The sequence below is a fragment of the Scylla paramamosain genome, chromosome 32, assembly GCF_035594125.1.
Source record: "Scylla paramamosain isolate STU-SP2022 chromosome 32, ASM3559412v1, whole genome shotgun sequence".
NCBI lineage: Eukaryota > Metazoa > Arthropoda > Malacostraca > Decapoda > Portunidae > Scylla > Scylla paramamosain.
The window spans coordinates 14,869,881-14,882,380 of record NC_087182.1 but is presented as its reverse complement, the minus strand read 5'-3'; the positions used below and the strand labels follow the sequence as shown (position 1 = coordinate 14,882,380).

General features: G+C 46.0%; 1 protein-coding gene across 1 annotated transcript in view; it reads left to right on the top strand.

The window, feature by feature from the left end:
* LOC135089248 (uncharacterized) overlaps positions 1-12,500 on the top strand; it is a gene marked incomplete at its 5' end in the record, with an annotated part of 34,090 nt that overhangs the window by 13,635 nt on the left and 7,955 nt on the right. Inside the window, 6 exon segments of the mRNA XM_063984691.1 lie at positions 133-324; positions 4,404-4,522; positions 5,312-5,508; positions 5,742-5,987; positions 9,711-9,830; positions 10,607-10,707. Of these exon segments, the coding sequence (XP_063840761.1) occupies positions 133-324; positions 4,404-4,522; positions 5,312-5,508; positions 5,742-5,987; positions 9,711-9,830; positions 10,607-10,707 (975 nt within the window).

The following is a 12,500-nucleotide window of genomic DNA, read 5'->3' as shown; positions in this document are numbered from 1 at the left end:
CACACACACACACATTTCCCGTCATATCACAGCAACACATTTATATTTTTGTCTGTATGCGTCTGTAATACTCCGCAATTCTCCTTCTGTGGGTGTAATGTAATAGCTGGTGTGGTGTGGCGCCCCTTACAGGCAGTACGAGGTGAAGGACAAGTTGTTTCGCAGTCAGCTGGCGTCACTCGGAGCGCTGCTGCCGATCATTCAGGTGCATCTGTTAATGTGCACCACCTTCTCCTCTTCCGCCTCCAAGTATGAGTTTCTCGACCTCGTGTTCCAGTTGATGGAGAGGCTGGCTGCCATCGCTCACCTTTCACATCCGCTTAGGTGAGTTCCCCTTCACCCCGCCGTCTGCCAGTCTGCCTACCTTGGTGTCTGAGGCTCAGTCTGTCTGCGCGTTTGTCTCTTTCCTTCTGTCTGGTGTGATGCGTCAGGTTGTGCTACCGTCTGACTGGCTGCTTGTAGTGCTCGTGGAATGGACGGGAGGGTTTGGAGGCCGCCTAGCACAGTGTAGGGCTGAGAGGCGGCGTGTGATAGTCAGGGGTGGTGCTGCATGAGGGCCTGAGTGTTTGGCTGTGTGGTAAATGTTGTGAGTGACTTGGTGACTGAAGGAACAATTAGGTGTTTTCTTGATATGTCCTTGATATATTGCCAGACTGCCTCACTGACTGGCTGACTGGATACTTAACTGTTATTCCTCCTGGTTTGCCTGTCTGCTTGCCTGTTTGCTGGAATGACTGGCATGTTAAGTTAACTGCCAGCTGACTGGTTCATTCTGATTGGTTAGTCGGCTACTCAGTTCACTGGCTGACCAACTACATGTTTGAATTTTGTCTAGCTGATTAACTAATTGGCTAGTCGATTAATTACAGTGCCGACTGTCTAGTTATCGAGTTAATTGACCATTTGTCTGTCTGGCTTGATGGTTTGTCAGATGAATGTCCGTCTCTTTGGCAAGGCTGCTGGCTGGCTGGCTGGTTGGCTGACTCACTTGCAGAAAGACTGGCTGGCCCCGTGACCGGATTTTTGCTTGTCCACCTGGCTGCCTGCCCACCTGTCTGCTTGGCTGACTGGCTGACTAGCAGTTGATTGCGTGCATGGCTGACCGAATGGATGGCTGGGTACTTTACTGACCACATGATTATTTGTTTGGTTGGCTGATTGACTGTCCACCTAGCTGGCCTGACTGGTTAACTGGATGACTGATCGGCTGGCTACTTGACTGGCTGTTTGACTGAATGACTGACTGACTGCCTGACCGACTCTAATTGACTGACGATTCATCCACTCACTCTCTCACTGGCTGGTTACCTCTCTGCCTGACTGTATGTTTGTCTGCCTGTCTGTTCGGCTGGTTGACTAACTAACTGGCTGACTGGTTGGCTGACTTGCTAGCTGGCCGGTTAGCTGACAGACTGGCTAGCTGACTGAGTGACTGTTTAGTTGATTGACTGACTGACTGACTGACTGACTGGCTGGCTGGCTGGCTGGTTGGCCGGCTCACTGGCTGGCTTGCTGGCTAGATGGATGGATGGATGGATGGATGGCTAGCTAGATATCTAGCTTCTTGATTGGCTAACCGACATAGCTAACTGGCTAGCTGGCTGGCTGGCTGACTAACTGGCTGATTTGCTGGCTGTCTGATCAGTTGGGTGGCCGGCTGGCTGGCTGGCTGGCTGGCTGGCTGGCTGGCTGGCTAGTTGGCTGACTGGCTGGCTTGTTGGTTGACTGGTTAGCTGACTGACTGGCTGGCTGGCTGGCTGTTGACTGGCTGGCTGGCTGGTTGGCTGGCTGGCTGCCTGGCTGGCTGGCTGGTTGGCTGGTTGGCTGGCTGGGTGGCTGGCTGGCTGGCTGGTTGATTGGCTGGTTGGCTGGGTGGCTGGTTGACTGGTTGGCTGGCTGGCTGGTTGACTGGCTGGCTGGTTAGCTGGCTGGGCTGGTTGGCTGGCTGGCTGGCTGGCTGGTTGGCTGGTTAGCTGGCTCGCTGGCTGGCTGGCTGGCTAGTTGGCTGGCTGGTTGGCTGTCTGGCTGGCTGGCTGGCTGGGTTGGCTGGTTGGCTGGCTGGTCGGCTGGCTGGTTGGTTGGCTGGCTGGCTGGCTAGCTGGCTGGTTGGTTGGCTGGCTGGCTGGCTGGCTGGCTGGCTGGCTGGCCCACCACGGGAGCAGCTGTGTACCTGCCCAAGTTAAAGGGCGATAGCTCGGCGCCGCCTTCCTGGTGAGCCTTCTTCCCGAGCTGGGAGGACGACGCCAGTGTGTGGGGGTGTGGGAGGCGACCGTGTGTGTGTGTGCGTGTGTATGTGTGTGTGTAGGTGAGGGAAGCGACTCAGTAAACAGTTTGTAGGTGGATGTATTGCAACAACAACAAAAAATGTCATGGCTGTGTGTATGTGTGTGTGTGTGTGTGTGTGTGTGTGTGTGTGTGTGTGTGTGTGTGTGTGTGTGTGTGTGTGTGTGTGTCCATCATACATTTACCTGTGAACGATCGTCTTTCAGTTCGTAGTTGTGAGTTACCTTTAATTATGAACGACGGACGAGCCTCCAAGTAGTGTGTTCCCCTGCACACCTGCACGCCCGCACGTACGCACGCACGCACGCACGCACGCATCCACCCACCTATGCCTCGTGATTCCCGTGACCTGATCTTTGGAGAGCTCTACCCAGTGACCCAATTCACCTGACCCAATGTAACCTGACCTCTTTGCATGTTTATCCTTTTGTTTTTGTGTATCTTCTTGATGTGTTCCTTATTTCCTTCCTTTCCTCCTTCATTCCTTTCTTTCTTTTTTCTTCTCTATTTTCTCTAATTTTCCCCTTCCATTTACCTGTGATTTTCTACCTCCTTACTTTCTTATTTCCTTCCTCCTTCTCTTCCATATTCTCTCCTTTCTTGCTCACTTTCTTTTTTTCTTCTCCGTTACTTCTTTCTCGAGTCCTTTCCTTCCCTCTTCCATTCATCCTTCCCTTCCCTCACTCTTCCCTTTCATCACCGTGGTCTGGCCTGCGTCCCACAAAACCAGGCTTCTGTTGACTTGATCCTGTGTCAGTTCCTTTCTGGTCATGTTTTTTCCTAATTTTGGCTACGTGTGCAGGTGTTTCCCATCAGCTCGTACCCGTATGGCCTGTATTCCCTCGTCTTTACCTCCCCCCCACTCACCTGGTCACTGCTCCTCACCACCACCACTACCACCACCACCACCTCTACCACCTGCAGCAATGAGTAATTATTTATCATCCCGCCTAAAAGTGTTCACTTGCCGGAAAGTTTTCATAATTTAGAGATAACCCAAACTTTACGTCCAGTTACTTCATCGCATAATCCATCCTCGTCCTCCTCCTCCTCCTCCTCCTCCACCACCTTCATGCCTGTCCTGTCCTCCTTCTCACTCTCCCTCCGTCCCCTCTCCTCTTCCTCCTCTTCCTCTTCCACGTTCTCCGAAAGTTCCTCCTCCTACTTCTTGACTTCTCCTCCTCCTCCTCCTCCTCCTCCTCCTCCTCCTCCTCCTCCTCCTCCTTCTCCTCGTTCTCCTCACCCCTTCTCAACTCCTCAAATTCTCCTCCTCTACTTCTCCTCTTCCTCCTCCTCCTCCTCCTCCTCCTCCTCCTCCTCCTCCTCCTCCTCCTCCTCCTCCTCGACTCCTTTTCCTTCTACTACACGTTTCTCCTCCTCCTCCTCCTCCTCCTCCTCCTCCTCCTCCTCGATTCCGTTTTCTCCTCCTCTTCATCTCCTCCTCCTTGATTCCTTCTCATCATCTTCTACTCCTTATTTCCTCTGTTTTTCCTTTCATTCCTTCTCCTCCTCTCTTTTTTTCTAAATCTCCGGCCGCATCTCTCTCTCTCTCTCTCTCTCTCTCTCTCTCTCTCTCTCTCTCTCTCTCTCTCTCTCTCTCTCTCTCTCTCTCTCTCTCTCTCTCTCTCTCTCTCTCTCTCTCTCTCTCCTCTCTCTCTCTCTCTCTCTCTCTCTCTCTCTCTCTCTCTCTCTCTCTCTCTCTCTCTCTCTCTCTCTCTCTCTCTCTCTCTCTCTCTCTCTCTCTCTCTTTCTCTCATATCCTCCCCCCACCCCCCGGCTGTCCATCCTTCCATCCATCACCTTTACCTTCCCAAAACAGTTTCCGTTCGCCTTTCCCTTTCCAGCGGGCTTGTTGATATATTTAGTTTTAAGGAATGTTTATATATTATGATTTAACTTCAATGTACAAATATGTGAATATATGTATGTGTACACGTGCAAAATAGTGCTCCACATGCACATTTTTTACACCTGTGCTCATGAGTATTCTTACCTGTATACGCTTCTACCACTTGGTGACGGCGGGGCGCCTGGCTGTCCCCTCCCCCCGGCTCTGCTGCCCCTCGCCTGCTAATTCACACTTTAGTAACATACTTTTTCACCCCAAGCTCATTCCCCAGGCCCGGCCAGAGCAGCCAGGTGCGCAGTAACTTCAAGAGTGAGTTCTCGCGCAGCCTGGAGCCGCTGCTGTCTGTGATGGGAAAGGGCCGCGGTGACCCCCATGCCGGACTGCCCTCAGGTAGGCCGTGCGTCCTTCCGGCCACGATTTTAGAATGTTTAGAACTCTCACAGGAGGTGCTTCCAAAGGCCACAGAGATGGTTAGTCGGGTTCTCATGAGTGTTTATCTCAATGATGATGCAGAGTTCTAGTCAAATTATCACAAGAATCAAGGAAACATTCTTGAGAACCATAGTAACTCCCACTGTAGCATGATGAAAGTAGTTGGTCTAAGACGATAAAATGTTTGAATATATGGTTCCTTTGTTGCAGTAGGAGGGCACCTGTCTTCTCTCTCGCTTTACTTCAGTCTTCCTTATTATTTCTCTCTCTTGCTCTATGTACTCTTCTTTGCATCTCACCTGTCCGTTCCACTGTTCCGTTTTTTTTTTTTTTTTTTTGTTTTTTTTTTTCTGTGTTGCGCCAAGGAGCGAGACACATGGCAGGATTTAGTTATCTGTGCCTCCTTTGCTGGGACGTCATCCCCTTGTATTGACAGTACTGCCAGCCAAGTTAATGGTAGGGAAAGGAGAGACAAGTGCTTTCTTTAGTGTGATGTTCCAATTTCCATCCAATTTTTTTTACTTTTCGTCTCGAGTCTCGCTGTATGGAAATATAGCCAGAGTCAGATGAAAAGATAGTAAATGTATTCAGCTCAACTCTAGGTGAAGAGTCGCGCGGCTTCTTTGGTGAGATCTGGCAAGCAACATTCAATCTTTTACCCTCCCTATCGCTTATCTGTATGGAAATAAAACCATAATACGATGAAAACCAGATGCTGAGGGGTGCTTGACGTGACCTTTCCGGCAGGGTCTTCAGGTTGCAGCGAGAAGCAATCGTCGGAGGGTGGCTGTGCGTCCCGGCCGCCCTCCGCCGCCTCCGTGATGGGGCCTCCTCCCTTCGGAATGCCCGCGTCCCGCCGCTCCCTCTCCGCCGCCAAGCTGAAGATTATGGAGACCGGGGGACCCTTCGCCGAGCACTGCAAGACCCATGAGAATAAGTTTCGAGTAAGAGATACGTCTCTCTCTCTCTCTCTCTCTCTCTCTCTCTCTCTCTCTCTCTCTCTCTCGTCTCTCTCTCTGAACTAAGTAATTTTAGTACAAATGTCTATATGCTGAATATTCCATGGGGCATCCTCACACACACACACACACACACACACACACACACACACACACACACGCACAAACCCAAGCGGATCAGTTCGGAGGCTGCAAGCTCCTGCCCTCACCCCCTGCAGCAAGAACTGACGGCCAAGTTCACTCGACTAAAGGAGGAGGCGCAGGAGCTACACCGGGATGTGACCCATCGCCGGTGTCTGACGCGCCGGGGCCGAGTGGAGGAGATCGTGAGGGAGTGTGCGGCGCTGGAGGACGAGTTCCGAGCGTATTCCGACGAGATGGAAGAGCTGAGAGGGGTGTTTGATTCTGCGTGGGAGGAGCAGATCCAGAGAGTGTACGCGGAGCAGGAGGTGTTCCAGTCTCAGGTGGGTACTTGGTCTCTATGCAAATTCCAAGCAAGTGCGAGTAAATTCCACCCACCAAGATTCCTCCATGAAAGTTTCACCCCGAAGTAATTTGACTCCATAATAAATTCCCCCCCCCCTCCCCGTAGCCTGACCTGACAGAACATGGCATAACACAGTTTGTCGCGGGGAATTACTTGGGGTGAAATTTTGTGTGTGGAATGTTCGTTAGGAAAAAATTTCACGTGGAAGGGAAAAACTCATAGTACTTGTGATTATTGTTCTACTATTACAATACTACTATTACTACTACTACTACTACTACTACTACTACTACTACTACTACTACTACTACTACTACTACTACTACTACTACTACTACTACTACTACACACACACACACACCTTACCTCCTCCTACGGGAAACTGCAAAACAAATCAACACTCATTTTGTCAACATTTGTCAGCGCCCCTCCCCATCTTCCCTCCTTGACACTCGCAGCCTCCCACCTTCCTTACCCTGCAGCAGTTCATTCCTAGCACCACACAGCAGCTCCCAGCACAGCAATCTACATCACTTCGCTAACGGTCCTCTCCACCCACTGACCTCCCACTAAAACCCTTCATACATACTTTTTCCTCAACGTAGATGGAGGAGGGTTCCACTCAAACGCCTTTAATAGAATGGACTCAAAAGGTTTTCATTTCATCAACTCTCCTCCTTTAAATGACCGTCTGCAAATTATCACTCAACGCCGCAATGGTGCATCTCTTTCTTCTTCTATTATTATCGTGTTTTTTTTTTTTTTGTTTTTTTTTTTTTTTTTTGCTTCCTTGAACTTTGTAATGCTCAACTTCTCTCGCGGTCTCGATGTACAAGACTTTCTGTTCTTACTCATTCTTATTCTATCCATCTCTTTCTTTTCATTAACGGGAAGTAAACACCATGCCTGTCTATGCTTTCTACTTACTCTCACTCCTAGTCTGTCCATCTCACTAATGTAGGACTTAACTTGCATCTTCACTCTTTCACCTCTTCCACTGGCAAACGGGAACTCTATCCCTGTTTCTGTTTCCCCTCCCGGTTCTGTCTGGACTATTTCAGGAGAGGAGAATCAAAACACCTCTGGAACTAAATTGGCCAGCCCGATTAGAACATTTTTCTGCTATTTCTATTTATTTTATTTATTTATTTATTTCATTTATTTATTTTTTTTATCTTTGGTGGAAGGAGGGAAGAGGGAGGATCGGCAATTTGGGTGACTCTTTATCTATAATTTTTGTATACCCTTCGTCAGCCTCTTCTACGCGTGACTAAAAAAAAAATTTGTATGAGTGAGGCGTGACATGAGTCTTTCTCACTCATCTTACTCAAATGACGCGATGGTGAAGTGAAAACCACGTGATTCTGCACTCAGACAGACAGGCAGGCAGACAGGTATGCCTCTCTTTTTTTTTTTTTTTTCAAACAAAACGGTACCATGATTTGAGTACTCACACACACACACACACACACACACACACACACACACACACACACACACACACACACACACACACATACACACACACACACACACACAAACAAACACACAGATGAATCGATAAATAGATTAAAAAATTCTAAATACACAGTTGCTCCTTGACCACAGCAACACACACACACACACACACACACACACAGCGACAGTATGCAGTATGGGTTCGGGTGAGCTGCGGCCTGCCAACCATCCGTTTAGGTTCGATCACCAAAACCCCATTCAGTCCGCTGCTCGCGCCTCTAATCCGCCTTAAAAGCTTGCAACAAAAATCTGTCGGTGTTGTGCGGCGTCAGCGGGGCGGAGGGAGCCCGGGAGCTTAGGCTGGAAAAACCCCGCCCCCTTCCCGCCCCCTTCCCGTCCCCGTTCTGCCCCGCCCTAGCTACGCCGCGCCCCCACACTCACGCAAACCATCATTCTACTGCGTGAACTTTACCCCCAAAGTGACGCCTCTACAAGCACGTCTGACCTTTACGAATACAACGGGTGAAATAGTGAACCTTAGAGTATATGATATTTTTAGTAAAGGACTTAGCAACATGAGGTCAAATGTTGGGGTCATATAAGATCAGATGGGTTAGGTCAGGTTAGGAGTCTGCTGTTGTGTTAGTTCGACCTCTGACTTTTTCATGTGTTTTGTCTATAATTAACTTTGAAAGCGTCATTGAGCGTTTTTTTTTTTTTTTTTTTTTCTTGTTTACGCCATTGGCAAGACTCCTTCAAATGTGGAAAAAAATAATGATATTGATAATGATAACAACAACAACAACAACAACAACAACAACAACAACAGCAGCAGCAATAGCATCATCATTATCATCATCATTAAAAGAAAGAAAGAAATATATATATATATATATATATATATATATATATATATATATATATATATATATATATATATATATATATATATATATATATATATATATATATATATATATATATATATATATATATATATATATATATATATATATATATATATATATATATATATATATATATATATATATATATATATATATATATATATATATATATATATATATATATATATATATATATATATATATATATATATATATAATGATCATATATAGGTTTCATGAATTTTTTTCCATTACTTTAAATACATAGGAACTTTTCAGAAACATCTGAAGATTTTTATTTGCGTTAGATTACCTGATCTTTTTAACTTAATCTATCCTAACATACCTTGACCTAAACATGCTTAATCTAATCTAATCTAACTTAAACCACCTGAAAATTAACTAGTTACTGAATTCCATGTGATCTAAATTTCGTTATAAACTGCACTTTTAAGATAATTAAAATACAGGTGAGTTTAAGCAGAGTGAGATGAGAGAGGAGAGGTGAGGCGATGGTGCTAACGTGTTGCATTAAATTTACTTGGCTATGTTTAACTAGTTTTAATTCACGTGAAGTGAGATGACACTCCCGTCTCCGTGTCACATATGGCCGATCACTACTTGAAACTCATGAATACTCTCAGCATTAACTCTCTCCTTATCCACATCATTCCACTTATAAATACATCGATGAGGAAAATTGTATAAATTTTACCTCTGCAATCATATGTTTGTTTGTTTGTTTTTTCAGCATCTTAGCATGTCCTCTTGTACTCCCACACCTCACACACACCTTGTCAGATCACTCCAGTTGTGTTGTAATTTATGTGTTCCTTAGCATCTTACCATATCGTTTAGTATTCCGTGTATCTCTTAAACACACTTTGTCAAACCACTCCACCATCCTCACTGTGCTTAACTGGCGTGTTCTTTAGCATATTATCATATCCTCTTTTTCATGTAGCAGGGACGCTGGCCAAGGGCAACAAAATGAGAAGAAAAAAAGGCCCACTGAGGTGCCAGACAGAGTCAAAAACGATCGTCAAAAATTAGAGGATGTGTCTTAGAACCTCCCTCTTGAAAGAGCCCAATTCTTCTTGTATTCCGCATATCTCTAACACAAGCTTACCTAATGAACACACCTCTAGCTGTTCTTTGGGATCTGGTACCTCAGAGGGCCTTTCATTACATTTTGTTGCCATGGTCCTGTGCCCCTCTTACATTAAAAATTACTCTCACTTAGCACATCCTCTTGTATTCCCCACACATCTCACACAGCTTGTCACATCACTACACTGCCCTCACTGTGATGTAACTGCCGTGTTGCGTTGCAGGTGAATGACGTGTCCAGCTTGAGAGACGAGAACAAGAGACTCATGATAATCGCACAGCAGCTGGAACCTTACATCCGCTCCATCACTGCCCTCATGGAAAGAATATCGCCTAAACTCCAGGTCAGTGCCGTGCCTCCCACATCCGCCGTCCCGTGTGAGAGTGACGCATGTTTTCTTTACGAGGTTCTTGTGAGTTTGGTGGTTTATTGTGTGTTTTTTTTTTTTTTTTGTAGGTTACGGTTTTGTTTGTTTATCGGTTTTTTTTTTGGGGGGGGGATTAGTGTATTGTTTTATTTTGTTTGAGTTTTTGTTGTTGTTGTTGTTGTTGTTGTTTTTACTTATTTTCGTTGTTTTCCTTTGTTAAGATTTTAAGGTTTTACTGATTTCTTTTTTTTTTGGGGGGAAGGGGGATTTTTTTTCATTCACTGTTTTATTTTTATGTAGTAATTAACTGTTTTATTTTGCTGAGTTTTTTTTTTTTTTTATTTATTTGTACTTTTTTTTTTGGGGGGGAAGGCGATTTTAGGATTGTATTAATCTATTCCTTTATTTTTGTGCTAATTTATTGCTTTATTTTGTTGGGATTTTAGGATTTTATTGACTTGATATTTTACTGGGGAAGGGGGTGGAGAAAATACAAATGTGTGGTGGTAATGCGTGCATGGTAAGTGCCGTGCGTGTACTGCAGGTGGAGAAGCAGCATGATTTTCCGAAGTTGTCTTATTCACTGGAGGCGCTGCGTTGACACAAGGACACATTTCCTGACACAAGCCAGCCGTCAGATGTCACTCCTGGAAATGGGTGATGGATCTGGTAATGAAATGGCCACTTCAGAGGAATGAGAATGATGGGAGTGATACATTTTGCCTGAGGTCAGCGCTCCCTTTTCTCCGCAGGTTCCTCAGGGCGGCGCGTCCTCCACTGTCGACTCCAGCGAGAATATCATGCAGCAAATCCTGGACCAGATCAGCGCCTGTAAGCCAGACCAGCAGCAGAGGTGAGCTTCCTTCTCTTGCCCTCCAAGACACATAGAAATAGAAATTGTAGAAAAAAAAAAATTGTAAAAGAGATTGCTTAGTGTAATTTTCTCTTCACAGCATCAGTATTATAGTATAGGAGGTGTATTAGGTCAGGATAAGGGTGAGGGGCAAAGCAGGAGTGAGAGGGAAGGTTTGGCTGGCCGTTGCTTGCTCTCACCGTGTCTCCTTTTCAGTCTACCAAGCTAGCCTAGGACGAAGATGAGGTGTTTTGTCCGTGTGCTGGGAGAGGAGAGAGAAAGGGAAAGAGGCACATTAGGTAAATTGTTTGTGTTGCGCCTTTCATTCACTCACACGCGCTATTCACGATCAAGGTTTTCCCCTCACCTGTACTAGATCTGGGGCCGTATTCTCAAACGTTTCGGCGCCTTGTCTCCACTACTTTTTAACAGGCTTTAATTAATAGAAGCTACTGGAGTTTTCAAGGGTGTTTTTATGATTCTAGTGATAGTTAACCTAGAGTTTTGCCCTATTAAAGAAAAAAGCACTCATGAAAATCCGACTACTCTTATTTGTGGTCTTAAAAAATAGTTCTCATTAAATGCCAAAGCGTTTCAAAATACGGACCTCGCCGGTTGGTTTCGTCCCTGTGCTGTACTGACCCGAGTGATCACTACAGTAACAAAACACCTCACACGTGTCTCACTTAGAGCAATGGGTGTAGCTGGTGCACTCATGTATGTGTGGTGTGTGTGGTATCATCCTTGGCGTGGTGTGTGCGGTGAGGCGTGACGTGCTGTGGTGTGGTGTGGGGCTGTGCTGGCATCTCCCTGCCTCTCTAACCGTCACGCGTCCTATTCTTCTTGCTGCATCTGTTCCGTTGGGGCGCAAGGGACAACCACTCGTGTATGTGTGTGTGCACCTGCTTGTGTGTGTGTGTCCGCGCGTGTGTGCGTGTTTGTACTTCACATTTGCAGGATAACAAGACTCCTCACGCAGTTGAGAGCACCGTAACAGGTGGAAAGGTTCGGCACTAATGTCACGCACCACTCAGTCTTGACATGATATTGGTTAAGCCTTTATGATACGCTTAGGTGTCTTCTGCCTTAGCGCCGCGGCCTCATGTCTCTGGCACGGCAGGGAAAGGTACAGGGTAGGGCCAAGAAGCGACTATCGGAAGCTGGAAAAGACGGTCAAGGTGTGTGTGTGTGTGTGTGTGTGTGTGTGTGTGTGTGTGTGTGTGTGTGTGTGTGTGTGTGGCAGCCTTGCGTCTCTGTCCCTTTACTAGATACTTGCATACCAGCTCTAGGCATCACGTGCTGGCAGTATTAAAGAAGGAGGACACAGAACAAAAGTGTACGTATTTTCAAAAGTGTTCGTCAAACGCCAAACGTCACTCAGTCAAAAACAAAAGAAAAAAAAAGTGGGAAACGAACCAAAAATAACCCAACCCATTTTATTTTCTACGGTTCCACTTTTGAACATTTTATACGTTACAAACTTTATTTATTTATTTATTTATTTATTTGTTTATTTATTTATTCATTCATTTATTTATTCATTTATTAGAATTTTCTCGTCACTGGTTCTGGAAATGTGTACAGTGTGCGTATGTGTGTGTGTGTGTGTGTGTGTGTGTGTGTGTGTGTGTGTGTGTACATTCGCAGGTGTACTACATTAACGTGCAAGCAAGCAAGTTCATGTTACCTGTTCCTCGGGTGTTGTATGTTCCGTCCTTTACCTGTTGTTGTTTTCCTTAAGAATCTTCAGGACTTCCTTGGACATTCCACGCACATCATACCCCCACCCTCTC